The sequence below is a fragment of the Opisthorchis viverrini genome, assembly GCF_000715545.1.
Source record: "Opisthorchis viverrini unplaced genomic scaffold opera_v5_436, whole genome shotgun sequence".
Classification (NCBI taxonomy): Eukaryota; Metazoa; Platyhelminthes; class Trematoda; order Opisthorchiida; family Opisthorchiidae; genus Opisthorchis; species Opisthorchis viverrini.
Genome location: NW_008752099.1, coordinates 149,393 through 165,970, shown reverse-complemented (window position 1 = coordinate 165,970; position 16,578 = coordinate 149,393). Strand labels below are relative to the sequence as shown.

The 16,578-nt window shown below is 44.5% G+C and overlaps 2 protein-coding genes across 2 annotated transcripts in view; one reads left to right on the top strand and one right to left on the bottom strand.

Moving 5' to 3' along the window:
• The window catches only part of T265_11045 (hypothetical protein), a gene marked incomplete at both ends in the record, with an annotated part of 42,637 nt that overhangs the window by 21,963 nt on the left and 4,096 nt on the right, over positions 1-16,578 (top strand). The gene's annotated exons all lie outside the window — the stretch shown is intronic.
• The window catches only part of T265_11046 (hypothetical protein), a gene marked incomplete at both ends in the record, with an annotated part of 17,074 nt that continues 16,019 nt past the window's right edge, over positions 15,524-16,578 (bottom strand). The window contains one exon of the mRNA XM_009177590.1: positions 15,524-16,164. Coding sequence (XP_009175854.1) covers positions 15,946-16,164 — 219 coding nt within the window. The remainder of the gene's footprint in view (positions 16,165-16,578) is intronic.

The following is a 16,578-nucleotide window of genomic DNA, read 5'->3' as shown; positions in this document are numbered from 1 at the left end:
ATCGGAAGACCCATCGTTTCATCCCAGTGCGAAATTTGCTGTCGATTGATTTTTCGTCTCTTCAGTTTGCGTGAAATATGTATGCTATCTATTCGCATTCCATTATTCATCATCCGAAAGTGAGAAATTTCACGTCCCACTTGAAGTGAATCAGACGAGCTATGGTCAGCTGGTTTTGAAAGAATGCCTGGATGAAGAACATGAGTCCCAATCGATAACACGACGGTAACACCCCGGGAAATGACAATCCACCCTGCACAACATTCAATGGAGTAAATTTTAGTCCGTGAACATAGTTAGTTCGTATCTCGAAAGAATATCGGACGATAATTAATCTCGGAAACTCGTATTTTCGACGATTGCCCAAACACTGATGGACTGATTTCAAGAGCGAACAGATTGAATGGACGGGAACAAAGTGTTAAAAAAACAATGGAAATGGAGCGAAAATAATTTAATTCTCGGTCAAAAAGGACGTTTAAAGGTACGCTTTGAAAATGATCACATACCGTAGTCCGAGTTTTAGCCGACTTTGAACGCGTACGTGATCCTTTTGGGTTCAAGTCAGCTGATTTTTGTTTGAAAAGGAGGCGCTCTCTTGGAATCAGAATCTGTTGTGGCTCTTGCTGTTGTGTCTGGGGACGACGAGGAGCCGCACCGGGATCGGTGGCTTGTCTTGTAAGCCACTTACGTCTCTCGTTTAAGGTGGAAAACATGGACTATCGTACATGCACTACTGTGGCGACTGGTCATGCAGCGAATGCATTACATGCACGCTCAAAAATGAAACCTGCTGACGGTTCATACCATATTCTCCGGATGATACCTGCTACGAGTACCCAAGGTTGATTACCCTAAAAATAAATAAACAGAAAACTTTGGATAATGAAATACCGTTTGTTAAATAGGGGATTCTGTTCACAAACCCGTAACCGCAGTCAGAAGAGTTGGTTTCTTTCCTGCAAAGTTATTGATCATCAGATATTTGCTTGTGATAGTTCCATGCACCATTTTTGACACACACGAAGACGCGGAAACAGGTCACGTTAACCTTAGCACCCAACTGAGAACTTGGGATTAACAAGCAAATGGAGCAATGCCATAGATACTGTCTCCGGGACAGTGGCCAATTCCCATAAAAATCCCTAAAAACACTCTGTCCCTCGAAATAGAGGCTTCATCCAGGAAAGGTTGTGTAAATCTCCCGTTTTTGATGGTCTTGTCCACTGAAATCAAAGATTTACTCTCTTTTTTCTGCTGTACTCCAGTTACATATCATTTTTCAAGAATATTTCAAGTAGACCAACTGCGCACTGATAAAGTATGTGAAAACACGATGGTGTTGGAAACCGTTACAAAGCTCGCACTGATAAATCACTGTCTCCTAGAGGACAGAGAAACTTTTGTAACGTCCTGTTGAACTGAAACATCTACCATCATTACCAAATCATTCTGAGAAACTTAATTGCAGCGCTGTCCGACCAATATAGGAAATCCCAGTTAATGAAATTTTTTCATTATGACAGGCTTAAAAATCACTGAAGGTTGTCGAATTATATGAAACTTGGAGTGAAATGCTGCTTTTATGCGTGGACTTATAACAAAAAACACGGATTTAACCTAAATTATTTATTCCACAAAGCTTGCTTTTCACTTCATTTGAAACGGAACTATTTTTAAACCACATCTTATTCTATCATTCAAGAGTGAGTCATTTGAGCTTGGTCTGGTGACTAAAATAATCCGCGAAACCAAGCTTGGTCATTGAGCGACTGGCTTGGATCTTATGAATGGCTTTTGAACATCGATATAAATGACTGGACGAATTAATATCTAGAAGGCAACACTCCTGTTTGGTGCTCCGCTGTAAGAAAATTTAAGAAGGGTGAAGTAAAAACTAGGCACCGAACCGACAACCAACAACTGGAACAAAAACAATCACCCAGATTATAAATTACGGAACTGAACAGCTGGTTTCATTTGACTTAAAAAGTATCAGGTACTTTTATCGTGCTAACTTTCAGCCTCAGTTCACCGAAATCTTGGAGTTAAAGAACTCATCGACGTCCAGCCAACAGCGCATTCACGCTAATAAACTTAGTGAGTGGCGATCTTCTCTAAAACCAGGGGAGGATAGAGAGAAATACAGGTAACTTTGAAGAGAAAAAATGGAAATTCTTCAAGGATGGGGAGATACACATCACCTGAACGCCATAATGCTTCGAGGTCAAACTCTCCCGAAGGGTTTTCTGTCGCTACATGTAGGATTCTGCATGATTTCTTGTGAACAGTGGTACCGTGGATTATTGAGGTTAAGAAATACGTGGCAAAACCGATGCTAAGCAAATTACGCCAAAACCCTGATTCTCAGATAGACCAGGAGTGCCAGGAAAGAGGTCGCTCAGACGCACAAACATCCTTGTTTCATAGATTTCGGGAAACCTCTACAAGCCGTCAATGCGATCAAATGAGAGAATTGAAAGTTACTTGATTACTTTAGGTATTTTGCCTTGAAAATAGCTGAAACGCGGAAACCGTTTCCGGTAAACGTGGTTAAGTCATACGGAACAAACTGACTACGGCAGTGGGCTCGCATTACTGAACGCCGTTGTCGTTCTGTACGCCCTGGATGTCACTAGTTTGCGCGTGTTTATGAGATAGTGTGACAAAGCTGGTCGGTAGGGTTGTAGCAGTTTTAAACTATTATTTTTTATTGCTCAGTATCATCTTCCTTCCGGTCAGTATTAGTTGTACAGGGTTTATCTTAATGAAGTACGCGATAACTCGCTACTTTTTGTGCTCGAAGGAAATCTGCAACTCTTGCTGAGTGACCAGTGGTTGAACAATATTGACCCTTACTGATTTCTAACGTGAGTAAAAATTTCAGCTACAGCCACTCGACCTATTCATTCACACCAGTGGATGAATATTGCGCCTACGGAAGGAATAAATGTCAGAAAAATAAAACCTTCAGAAATTTCACATGTCAAATGTGAGTTAAAATTTTCTTGGACTGTTTTCCTTGTGACGTTATATCTGACTTAAACTAATGGTTTTTCCTGTTCACTATAAACCACCACATTTGTGCTCAGCAAGTTTACGACTGAAGGCGTAGAGTGTGACTAAACTCTCCGGTCAAAGACGGATCGCAATCTAAGTGGATGCGTAAGACATAGCTCTGTGGCGGTTTCCCTCGTGTCCGTGTATATATCTCAAAATTGCCACCCCTAGGCAGACTGTGAGCAAGCTTCGTAGTAGCACGGGAGCATGTCATCGCAAGATCAACCAGCGTAGTTACTCCACAAGCTAGTGCTGTCGAATAGTTACACACCCGCAGACCTAATAACATAACTGAGCAGAAGATCCGTCGTTAACATAATTTGGTGTAGAATATGACGCAACAGCTGCCCTTCACTGCCGTAACCATAACTTGAAAGTCAAACTTCAGTTTCTCAGTTCTTCTCCAGACATCAAGTAATCCAGCAAAAGTTGAGGATGCCATTTTTCCACTACCCATGCCAACTGCTTTGCCCCCATGCCTAAACATATTCGCTAATGCCCGTAACACTACTTCACCTGTCGAAAGAGTTAAGTTCATACACCGTTCAGTCCAGCTCTGTTTCCAAGCTAAGTACCATGTACCAAGTGTATGTTGCTTCCAGCTGCTACAGTTCTCGTAAAATGGGAGAACGTGGAAGATTTAGTCAGACATTCGAGACGCTGGGATCAGTAGCTCGTCTAGTTAACTGGGCTGCTACGTGTAGAAGACGACAGTTTTGATGCACGAGCACCACTAACTGCGTCGCTGAGCCATGTCTGCCAGTATCATTATCTATTATCGAGTTGAGTCCAGGGGTCCTCAGTCAGGGAGATGGCAGCTTTCGACCCGTTTGAGGTTGCTGGTCAACGTTTTCACACTTCGTTGCCAGGAATCAGACAGTCCACCTCTCAGCCGTTGTGGCAACTCATAGGTTGTTTTCGTTGGTCGTTTGAAACCTACTCAACTCCATGCACCACAGAGCCTCACACTTTCTATCCTGATATCAAATCCCGCAACTACACCTGCCATTCGAATTTCTACGAAAACCGCATCAAGTGAGTTATCTTTGCCCCCATTTATATCTTCCAAACAAACTGTTTTTGTCATTTTGTCAAGTTATAAAGTAACAAATGCTCTGAAAAAGGGAAGAGATTGTGACAAAAATAAGCCGACGCAGGAAAAAATGAGAAGGGGAGGACAGCACGTGTTCACTCGAATACAGAAATATTCAGAAATGAAACTGCTTGACCCATATAAATTCCAGATATCGATAGGAAGCCACTTTTTTGAACAGAAACGGCGCGAGAGCACGATTACCACGTTCCAAATGGCTATCTTCTGCTTTCCGGAGGTACTCTAAATTATTATTTATTAATTATCCTGAAAGAATATCCCTCACAGTTAATCAAAAGCCCCGACCAGACGCGTTTCTCGCTTAGCAAAAATAAATCCCACAAACCAGTGTCAAGTGATCGATCTGTAGTTGATGATATCCGGCTATTCTCCCTATTTTGAAATTGTTTGACGTACTCGGTGTGCCAACTTAAGCACTTGTCTTCTCAAAGTAGGTGGCTCGAATAATCAAGAGGAACTACCAAAACGCAGATAATTCTACTATGTTCGAATAGGCGAGTTTCACCCGGGCTTGACACGTAGCTGCACATTTTGTAGCCATAATCCTTAGTCCTCCGTGAACCACAACCCCATCGACCAATAATACGGAGGGTGGGGTTTCATGGTGGGAGTTGGTGAGTACAGCGTATCTAAACGTGCTACTGTGCCAGTTGTGAGAGCAAGAGATTCATCAAAACACCTCAGGCTAATTCCGTAGCTTCACGCTTTCCAAAATACTGGAGCACCTTTTCTTAGCCCTTTAAAGTCCTCGCCCGAGGCCATTAGCAGCAACTTCCAAATGATACTACACATAATCGTACCTCAGAGAGCCAGGACGGGCCACCTCAATGGTTGGAGACATTATCAGACAAGGCCCAGTTGCGCCCTCAAAGGCGCTCGTACATCCAAGCCACTGCCTTCAATGAATAGCTCTTTTCCCAATCCCTCCGCTTGACAGTGCCGTATTTAGGCATCAATTTATCAGCTGCGCCTTCAGTGGAGGCGATGGTGGGCAAAATGGTATAGTATTTTAACCTATGAAACATAAGCGCCCTCGCAAACTGCATTCAATATGCTTCACCGAAAGAAGGAAGTTTTGATGCGATCAACACAAGCTAAGACAGGAAAAGTGAGATGCAAAGGCCACGTTCGAACAACGGACCTTCTGGTCGGTAAATTTGCCCTCTAACCAGTCAACCATAGAAGCAGCTCACGAATTATTCCCACTTTAAGGCTCCAAATATACTAAAGGTTAAGAGTGTGCAAACTAGGTATGTGGTTTATATCAATGTTTAGCGCTATTAAGAGAAGGGACGTAAAGCGGTCCATGTTCCAGTCGCAATTGGAACGCTTATTCACAAATTCCTTAATAAATAAATCTAAGCATATCCGTCGGTGGCAATTTTCTTCACATACGCAATAGGCTGTTTACTCATAATGAGTGATCTCGACTGAGTATGAGACACCTATTGAACGAGCTGCTGGCCTACCCAAGCTACTGACTATTTATCATCATCATCAACGACAACGTGATATCAGTGTTCAAAATATGCTTCGCTGCCGTACGACCATGATTTGTGTGAAAGCCCAATTATGAAAAATAAAACAAAGGTGGACTTGGAGCTAGCTTACTACAGTCAATCCGAGTTGCCTATACCTCCAGGCACCCATTTAGGTAATCTGGATCTAAACTGACCACATGGACGTCATTGACGTCAGTTGGAAAAATTCATCCAGCTGTAGCACCCCTTCAGTGCCTAACTGCCATGCCACCCGAAGGAAGCAAGCGGGCTGGGATACTTCCAGGTTGCTCGAGCCTAGACATGGGAAGTCGAGAAGCAGAGGTCGGGTTCAAATTACGGACATTCAGGTCAGTGAATTCGCACTGAGCCATCCCAATGACAGCGGTTGGCAGCCATAACTTGCAGCGTCTCCAACCTGGTGCAGCGAGGAACACGCGGTCCCCTCTTGGAGGACGAATGGCATCAAAACGTTCCGTAATATCCTTTAGACTCCTCCGCAAGGTTCACTCCTGACTACTTAGAATTTTTACCGAGGATTGGCTTAAATTTGCTCAAGTCACATTTGGCAATGATGCCAGATTAATAGATGTGAGACACGGTAAAAGAAATGGTTTGATGCATAACGCCGGCTGAATCTGTTTACGCTGTGCAACAGATTGCTCGCAGGTGGTGTTAAAGGTTAATAAAATTCGAGGTTACAGACTTTTGTGAGCTACGGCGTTCACTTTATATAACACCTGGCAGTTAATGAACGGGACAGCAAATCGTCAGTCGGTTTCATCAGCCTGTATTTGTGCTGTTTTGTGGCCATACGCCTTGGCTAAGCCACATTTTCTAAACATGAAATTTGGTCCTGTAGGAGAAAGTACTAATACCACTCACTTGAGGTTGAGATAGTAGCGCCTTCTAGATTTATTGTATAGTTGGTGGTAGACAAACGAAAACTTGCGCGTTGCGCCTAAAGCTGCAAAAAGAATGTCCTCGTGGTTCACATAGTTTGAGTTTCAAGCATTTTGCTATTGGCAATTAATTCGTTCAGTGCATTTACGGTTACAGGTAAGTTAAAGGTAGAGAAATTTGACGGCACAGTAGGGTAGCGCAGCAGATACTAGCTGGTAAGCTGCTACGAGCCCTGGACTTTAGCATACCCTCACCAGTGGCTATCTTATTTTTATGGATCTTTCAAACAAGCAATCCAGGGCCTAAACTGGAGTTCTGCTCAAATCGAAATTCAAAGAACGTGATACATTAGCGGCGCAACTCGTTTGCTGTAAGTTTTCGTTCGCGATTCCTCACGCGTGTGACCTTTGCCAGTGGAGAAGTGTGAAATCATTATGTGTTGACTTGACCTCACAGTTGTTAGAGCGGGCATCACTTCTTTGCTATTCTATTCGTGTCAAAACAAGTAGAGTCCCACATATGCTGACCTCTGCTCGCTCAACTTTTCTAAAGCTCAGTTGCGTTTGGATACCTAGCATTTATCACTGCAGCAAGGCTCCGTTTTCCTCTATTTCATAATGAAACTATGTAAGAGCTCATAAGAACTAATTGTTGGCAATGTACACGTCGTTCTGTTTGAAGTTTTCTTCCTCGAGCTTGTCAGCTTTTGTCAGCAATGTTTGTTCATCGGCTCTGGGGTTTTAGCGCGCAAGGGTTTTAATAGGTTTTTTGGTTTGAAATAGTTAGAATATTTCGCACCCGTAGATGAACCCCTCGATCCAGCTGAAAGCGATGGGCCGCGTTTCGACGACAGCTGTTTCTTGCAACTTGGCTGAGCCGGAAATTTCGAACGATCACGTCTACATTCATCATCACCTCAAAGAGGGAAGACGTCAACACCTAGCATACACTGTCATATGAGATGGTGCGATAGTGAATAAATTCAATCGGATGTCCCGAGCAAACTGCAACTTTCTATATGACTTCACCAGCATTTTACTTAGTTACATCAGAATGTTCTTAGGCATCAACTCCCGGTTTAACTGGTTCATAACATCGCTAGTCTTTAACTGCCACTGTAGTAATATGATACTGTCCAACCGTTTAAATGACAGGGAAAGATCTCATGGGCTTTTGTTGTTTGTTGAGAGAGGAGTGGAGAACTCATAAAACGCCAGTTAGAGTAATAATAACAATAATATTGACCGAATTAAGCTTCTATTTATTATTAAAATCCTACGGGGCCGCTCACAAACTCCTCATATGTCACTAAAATGAAAAATCGAAAAGTTGTGGTAATAATGATATTCGGACACGATAGTATGAAGGTGATTTAAAATAATACTTACAAAGAAATTATCCAGACGGGCATATATTGCCCATCATCGTCGCGGGATCCTGTTGGCGCACGAAATCAAAAGTGATAGTTGAAAACGGCACCTTCAAATGTCACCTTGACCTCGCTGGGACGCGTTATTGCGGGCATTTAGTTCACACGGAATGTTGGACATGTCTTCATGAATGGATACACAGGATGGAGGCTTTAAACAAGTTTCCCGGGTTGATCTTCTTCTTGTGGCTCACCAGTTGTCGTTTTCTTGCAAGACACAAGTGAAACAATGGTGCAACATCGCTCCTAAATTTCTCAGCTAGGGACAAAATGCACACCAGCGTGAAGACTCCCACAAATAAGTGTCCAACATGGCCTTGAACTGCGTTCAAGGGAGAGCGTGGACAGCCATAGGTGGAAGTTTATTCAACGCAGTCACCATCTGAAACGAGAAAAAAATTTGCTCAATGAATGTGTGCGTCCTGAGCTTGAAAAATTTCAACTGTGTCCCCGGCGTGTGTTCGCTGGGTAAACGGTGAAAAACCTGTCGACCAAATTCTATTTCAACACGGTGTAAGTAAGAATTAGGTCCCCACGAAAGGGACGATACTCCAAAGTAAAGGGGTTAAGCACCACAGTACGCGTTTCGTAGCTCCCGGATGTCAACCGGCAACCATTTTCGTATTGGCTCGCCGGGAACGCTCAATGAGGGTTGCGTCTGTTGAACGTTGGACAGGTTCGATGGGTAATTACATAATTCTGAAGCCGAAACCTTTTCTTCTCAATTATGCACGCGAAATTGGGGTGATCAGCCTAAAATAATAACGAGAGAAGTCCCCACCTACAATAAGTGCGGAAAATAAATGTCCAAACGGGTACAGCAAATAATAGAAAAGGACCAATGTAGACCAAGTCATGTTTCTGATGCCAAAGGTGCATGTTTAGAAACTTCCGACCTCTTGGGGAACACTGAGTGATTCACCGATGTCCTTGCATCCCGATGTCACCTACATCGAATTACCGAGTCATGAGCTTCGTATTTCCCCTTTCCCCATCCAGTGGACCATGCGAAATGGTCCAGGATATTACTGGAAAACTTTATCAGTGCTTCAGGCAAAAATACTGTGCATCGTGAACCCTCCCAAAAGCATTTCCTCCGATGGCCCGAGGAAGCGTCTTTAAAAAAGCTACTATTCCTAATTGGAAAAAGGAAGTGTGTCAAGCCATCAACTGCATTTTGTTGACCAAAATGCCCCGCCAGTAACTCGCACACTTAAGGTGTCATGGTAGAAAGTGTGGTAATAAAATTTTCTTATCAACACAGAATTCACGTCTCAATGCTTTCCAACAACTTAGCAACATAGCTCCGTGAACACAGTGAAGAACCTTGTGGAGAGATTCGTATGTTCACAGGACCGCATGAACAATAAGGATGCTCCGTCCAGCCGCGCAAACTCAAAATGGAGTAGACATTCTATATTTTCCACTTCTATTTTTTCAATTTTTCCATTTTTTCTATTTCCGTATTTCCATATTTTCCCATTGTTGCAAAAGCCGCGTCATTGGACATAACCGAGGAAGCCCCCAAATCCGGTGAGGTTTTCGTTTCTCTGTGACGGTCAGCAATAGTTTAATTGGGTGAACAGCTAGGTTTCACCTTCACCGGTATGCTAGTTCCCCGAGGGCAACATTGTAATAATTAGTGGGTGTGTAGGGAGAACGAGCAGATAGTGCAATACGGTAGCCTGTGCCTTTTAGTAGTGGCAGAAATTCAAAGGAATTGCATGGTCTTGTGGATGAATTTAATACCTTCGGTCGGAAAATAGTCGTGGCATGGCCAACCACGGGTAAGCCAACTCCAGTACTGTCGTTGGGACCTCATACTTGAGTTCGCGGACAGCTTCGTACATGTGCATTTTGGATGAATCGGTGGTAATGTAGTCAGGTTTATCTGAGGAGCCATGGCAAATTAAAACCAGCGTGGGTGAGGTATATTCTTGGGTCCATCGAGGGGATGACGTGGTTCATTGCTGTTATAAAAAGATCGCAACAAGCTGGCCGTATCTACGTGGAGGACCAAAAATTGGAAACGGTGCGAAAAAGGTTTCAACACGCTGCCGCAAAAGTCAGCATGCAGCTAAGTGTGTGCGCAATTTTTAACCGTCCCAGTTCATAAACGCATTCAGGTGAACATAATAGGCATATTGTCGATGAGAACAGGTGGGGTGGAGCTCAGGGATGAGCAGTTGCTAAATTGTGCGCAACTAAGGCAGCTTCAAGCGTGCAAGGATGAGTAGTTGAAGAAAAACGCTGGCTTTGCGCGTTTATAAGATAAAGTGACTTCAGAAGGTCGCAGTGGCAGTTTAGCGAAAAGCATGGGGCTTTGCCAAACGAGTTGCTCTGGAAGCGTCATCCGGCAGAGTAAGTCTATGTCAGCAGTCCTGCTCTGTTGCAAATGATGTTTTGGATTCATAGGATTGCCCTGGGTATATGCTACGTTCAATCCAAGCCCTATGCCAGTAACACAGGCTTCTGAAAATGTTGCTTGCATTTTGTTTTCGCCTTTACTTCACTGCAAAAGGCTCAGCGATGAGAGGGGGCATCTTTTGGGGTTGGAATGAGAGTTGTCAATCTTGAAGTCTTTTGCGACGTCGTAAAAAGGAAGTAGAAAGAGGCGGACACAGTGCAGAGGGCGTTGGCAGATGTTCATGACTGGGTAGTGACCGTAAACTCTGACCACGTAATACAAGTGTGGATGGGAAGGCAAACCACAGTGGGGGGATGCATTATTGTTAGTTAAGGCCCATTGACCACTTAGAGGACGTTCCGGCAGCGTATGGAACCTGGACGTGGAATAAATGTTTCTCGGCAATGAGATATGGCAAACCTTAGTGTTCGCAGTTATGTCGCAATAATGGGAAACCATTATAAACTTAGGAGTGTCCTTCTAAGTAGCTCATTCACTCGGACGATGAAAACACGATTTTGGAAGTGGAGTTGGGTTGCAATACTTCGGTATGAACAATGAGTTATGTGAGGCTCAAACCGATAAAACCATACACCGAATAGAGCCTCGTAGTAGCCAGAAATAGTGAGGGGCTTCTAACGCATCTAGGTGTCTGAGATGTGAAAGCTTTTTTGATGTAGCCAGATGCTGCAGATCACAGAGGTTTTGGTGTACGAACGTGAGCACGTGAGCTGATGTTTCCAAAAAAGTATGTATCTGGCAAGGCTGACAATGCGTTTGAGTACGGGATGCCTACAAGTTCTGGCGGGGACCACGAAGCTATCGATCTAATCAATATTTTTGTTTATTTTTTCTGGGCGGCGGTTGAGATGCGGGACAGCGGCTAAGGGGTTGGTAGATAGGTTGATTGCGCTATACTGTACAATAGGTCAGACAGGAATGCGGGGTTTGTCGGTGAACCAAGGGCTGCAAGGGCAACTGATAATTCAAGGTTGCCGAGGCCAAAGAAGGGGGTTGGTTAAGGTACCCCACCTTGAGCCTTTGAATCAAAAGTCTAACCCACAAGGCAGCGGGAGCATAAAGGGGTTGTCGGGGTTTCTGCCTCTAGCGTATAACTCAAGAGTTTGAACCGCAAGGCAGTGGTATACTTCCCAGAACCAGTGACTCAATAGTCTGACCCACTTGAATGTAAGGGACCGGCCTAGCCTGAGAGTGCAGGGTGTGTCATTATTGTCTCACTTCTGATGCGGATGCTCACGGCGTATGCCTTCTGAGCAACATCGGGCTCTTTGATTTTAGTCAATGATGCGCCGGCAGCCAAGGCCAACCATTGAGCGATGAGGTTGCGCAGTTTTGGGGCTAATCTTTGCTAACCCGTCCTTCCTCCGGGAGCAGCAGCGTCGCTGCTTCCATAAATATGAAGTTAGTGGTTACCTGGGGAACGCCTCACTGTCTCCACTCTCGTCTAGCAGATGACAGTACGACTTTACCTCTAGACCGCCTCGTAATACGATTACTCGCGGTACGCGGATTGCTATTCATCGTCCGGCCGCTCCGCGTTAAACTTCCTGACATGTATGAGCATGTAGGAGCTGAGTTCGAGCCAGTGAAGCCCGCGAAATCCTTGCAGCGCAAAGGTCCGATCACCCAGACAAGGTAAAAGCCTTGGATCTGAGACAATTCAAATAAGCTACACTGTACCACTATTTTTTTGGGGCTAAAGCGGAACAAAGTTGGGAGTTAGTGCTTTGTATGTTCACAACTTTGAAAACCAAATAGCTCGGGAGAAGTTGGTTTTCACTGGCCCCTAGTGAGCGGTTAGTCAGTGATTCTATGAAATGTTTATCTGCATTTAAAAAGAGGAGGCTCTCTGAGATAGGTGTGGGGAGTCGGTGATAGAGCTTGTTTTCAACAAAAAGTACCGTAATGAGTATGGTAATAATAGTGATGTTTATTCCAAGCTGGTGGATGGCATTCCAGGCACGATCATAATGTTACAGCCAGAATAAAAGCGGTAGTGACGGGGTTTGCGTACATGGGATTTTGAGGAAAATGAGTAGTGTCATAAGCAGTGGGCATCATACGATGTAGACATGGTCATCTCTAGGCCTGCACGGACAGGGAAGAGCGATTACCACTGCTTTTTCCTTTTGAGAAAAATATCAAGCTGAAGCTGAGTTGAAGGTGAAATTGAATTGAGGGGAAAATCAAGAGGCACCCTTCCTAACACATGACAAGAAAACTGACGACTGCAGAAAATGAGGAATGGGGTCAACGGATCTGGTGAAACAGTAGAGTTCCCTGATCCAGCCCCTCAATTCGAACTAGATCCTCGTTCCTAGAACTAGATCCTCGCTGAGGCCTCGTTGTCCTGCACTTTTAGGTTTATGGCCAGGGTCACAAGCAGCTACTCAAATTGGTAGCACTTTTATTGAGGGGTTGGCTTGGTTTTTAATTATTGTTTCAATTACTTCTTCTCTATTCACTAACTGCTCCTGTGCTAAACTCCGAGGTGATTTGGACCTGATTCATAAAGAGGATTAAGGGGTACCTGGGGATTAAGTAGGACAGCTGCGGCCCCACACATAAGCACTTCGGCACAACGGACAGAGTATGAGTGTTATATTTAGCTTAGCCGCCTGAGCCGTAGTGGCTAAAGGCCCAATGTTATGCAGCGGGAGCGGTGAGAAGGGGGAATGAAATGTGCGAATAACATTTTGGTGATCGAACACTGGATGTTCTCAGGTGCTAGTCAACAATGTTGGTTATAAGGGAACAGAGCGCAGCACAAAATCCGTAATTGGTTGCGCGCAAAGCTTCCAAATTGCTACTTTTGTGCCCCGAATATGGACAGGGTTAATATTAGAAAGCAGTGCCTACGTACCCGGGTGACCTGGAACCAGACTTGATGAGAGCAGCCAAGGGTACAAGAGTAACTGAGCTGGAAGAAGTTGGTATCTATGGAATGAGTGCCAGGGTTCCCAATAGTTGCGAACACATCATCTGGGACAGAGGTCAGGTTGTCTTCGACCGTAACGGGACTGATGGTGCCGCGTGCGCATCCTCGCTCTGTGGTGGTTTATGGTACACTGACTCGAGAGCGGCAAGAGGGCTTTCTGAATGGTATGGGTCACTTTGGACAAATCATCACAATTAGTTGGGTATTAGAACAACGCCATACATGTAAACCACCATCCCTGGATTTTCAAGACACGTTTGACTCGGTTGACCAAGCTGTCCTATACAGCACACAGAATGTTCTCCGTATTCTCGTGCTTCGAAGGCGATAGCTTACAGCGAGCTGCCCAAAAGCTTTCATAAAGAAAACAGTATTCTTCATGGGTATCCGCTTTCTACATTCTTAGTTATTTCGAGGGAATAACGCGGGGATCACAGAAACGAACGCTGGAGGGCATTTAAAAACCCGGTGTTCTAATAGCTTCTGACGTAGCCATTGTATGTTTAGACTAAGGGGCCGGTATCCTCTTTGTCTTCGCAAAGAAAGAGCAGATATTTTTGGACTAAATAGCCAATGTTACTTCGCTCTTTGGCATGGCTTTTGCACATACAAATTTTAGGGTGAAGCTCGTGGCACGCAATGGAATGAACACGCCGGTTGCTATTCAAAAAGAGACACTGGAATATTTGGAGTTTTCTCCCCATGAGGGAAATTGTATTAGTTCTGCTTAAACCACGTATCTGGTATGCCAATTCATCGTATGGCGAGTAAAGTACTATCTTTCATGCCGAGTTCTTGGTGGCGGAGGCAGTGAGTTGGTCAACCCTTGACCTGGAATAGGGCATGTAAAATATGGCAAAAGGCTTGGGCGCCGTCTGTGCCGCTCGCCTTCCAGGATGGGAACCATGTGATTCCCCGTACGCCCGACTGTAGACGCTGCGAAACACGGAAGTATGAGCCCCTCTGAATGATTGTGGTAATGTTTTACATAATTCATTTCCAATTAACTTTTGTTTATTCACAATAATCCTTTCAAATAAACCACTTTTGTACGGCGGTGAAGCGCCAGTGTTCAACACTTGTTCCTTGCTGTCGATGGCGATGATGGTTAAATCCCAGTCGTAGCCTACTGCATTCATTAAATAGTAGCGCAAATAATGAACAATGGAACAGGACCCTGGGAACCCTCGACATCACTGGTAACCGTTTACTCATGGATGAGATGGTACCCTAGAGTTTCTGTCGAGAGTTTACTTGCTTGCCGCTTGAGACGAAACCAGAGTCACGTAAATGCTCACGCGGATGTTCGCGACTCCTGTTGCGTTTGTTATGCTGCACTTCGGGAACTATGAACTTCGTGAACAATACGGACTGACGGGTCGAAGCCTATGCTGCCCATGTCAGTGAAGCACCCAAGGCTGTTGGTATTCGCCATGAGACCTGTAAACATTCCTCCACTTCCGTCTCTGGTGCGTACTCGCTTGTTTCGATTCTGCTTACTCCTAATCTCGTCTCAGATGAACGTAAATCACCCTAGGACCTTGCCAACGCACCTGCAATTAAGATACTCCTATCCTGCGACCAATTTGAACTGAAGCGCTGGAAAATTTGGATAGAGTTAATATTTCCTACCCGCCTATTTGTACAGAACTCCATCGGGACTTAGCAGCTTCCAAACCGGTGGACAGCCCAAGACATAGGAAGGCTCCTGCGGGACAAATTCGAAGCGCACTACCAAGAACTAGGCCTAATGCACCATGAATGACCACTGATCCTGATCTACTTGGCTTGCTTGATTTGACACATGCTCGCGGAATTAGCCTTTCCAAGAACCCGCTGTGGCAGCGCGGTGATAAAAGACCTCGTCAAGGAGCTACCGAATAAAGCTAGGGCTCATCGAAGGTGCATTACAGTTACGAAAGGGGTTGCTCGAAATTTGAAAACAAGACTCGTCAGTGATTCAGGCTGCTTAGCAGAAGTGATGCATTCCATAGCTTTTCTAAAACAGAAAAGTTTATTCTATCACGATCCTAAAGATGCACGAAGAACCCGCTGCGTTGAGGCGATAGTCGGGACACACTTGCATCCATTTTGGAAATAGCAACACCAAAAAACCTACCCTTCTCATACTAAAAGGAGTGAAAACGAGAGAAACGGACAAACGAGCTCGTAATGGCGCTCACTTCAAACAAAAGTGAAAAAACACATAACCAAGACAAAATTTACAACAACTGGTTAGACGACGGAGGGGTAGACGGAAGCTTTGGAGACTTCCGAACTTTTGCCGTAAAGAGGTTACAATAAAATTATAAGTTAAAAAATAAACTTGTCATTCGAATAATATAAGTAGAGGAGTGCAGTTAGGAAGAACTCTAAGGGCGGTGGGTAAGGGAAACTGCCGGGGGACATTGGGCGGTTATCACAGCTTCGCGACGTACGAGTTGGAGTCAGTCGATCAATGGATTGGAAGGTGAAGGCCAGAAATGCACTACGGACTTGAACGGAAATATACAGACCACAGAAACCAGCAAAGTCAAGGAAAACAGTCAATCACAAACAGACAAATTGGCAGCGCTACGCGTGGACCCCGCCACCGCAGAATGCAGGTGGTTCTGGACTTAATCGGGAAACGGATTTCGGAATGGAAGCGATCGAATGGGAAGAAAGTGATGTAGGTGGAGTTGGCTTTAGGTTGTGAATCACCTGGCGACAATTCTCACATACTCCGCCCCGAATTTCTTTCATCATGTTGTTCAAACTGGATATCTCTGAGCCCAGGGTGGCCATATTTTCCTAGATAAAAAAATGCCGAGAATCCGATGAGCAAACAATCGCACAAAACGCGCTAATCACAAGCGATTAACGGTGAGAATCTCAACAGCACTCTGTTGGAGCGATTCGAAACATTTCCAAAGTCACACCTGAAAGTAAAACGTTACCCAGCACATGTTCCTATTTGAGCGAGAAGCTATAAGCATTTGTTATTGACCGTCAATTCTCGTCGCCAAATTGTAATAACGATATTTTCCCCAGCTTAGTTCTCGGTCTGACGAGAAGCTACATTTGTTATTGACCGTCAATTCTCGTCGCCAAATTGTAATAACGATATTTTCCCCAGCTTAGTTCTCGGTCTGAATCTCTCTCCCTAGCCTTCCTGTCAGAACAACCACCAAAGGTTCATAGCCTGTACGGCTGTACATATATATA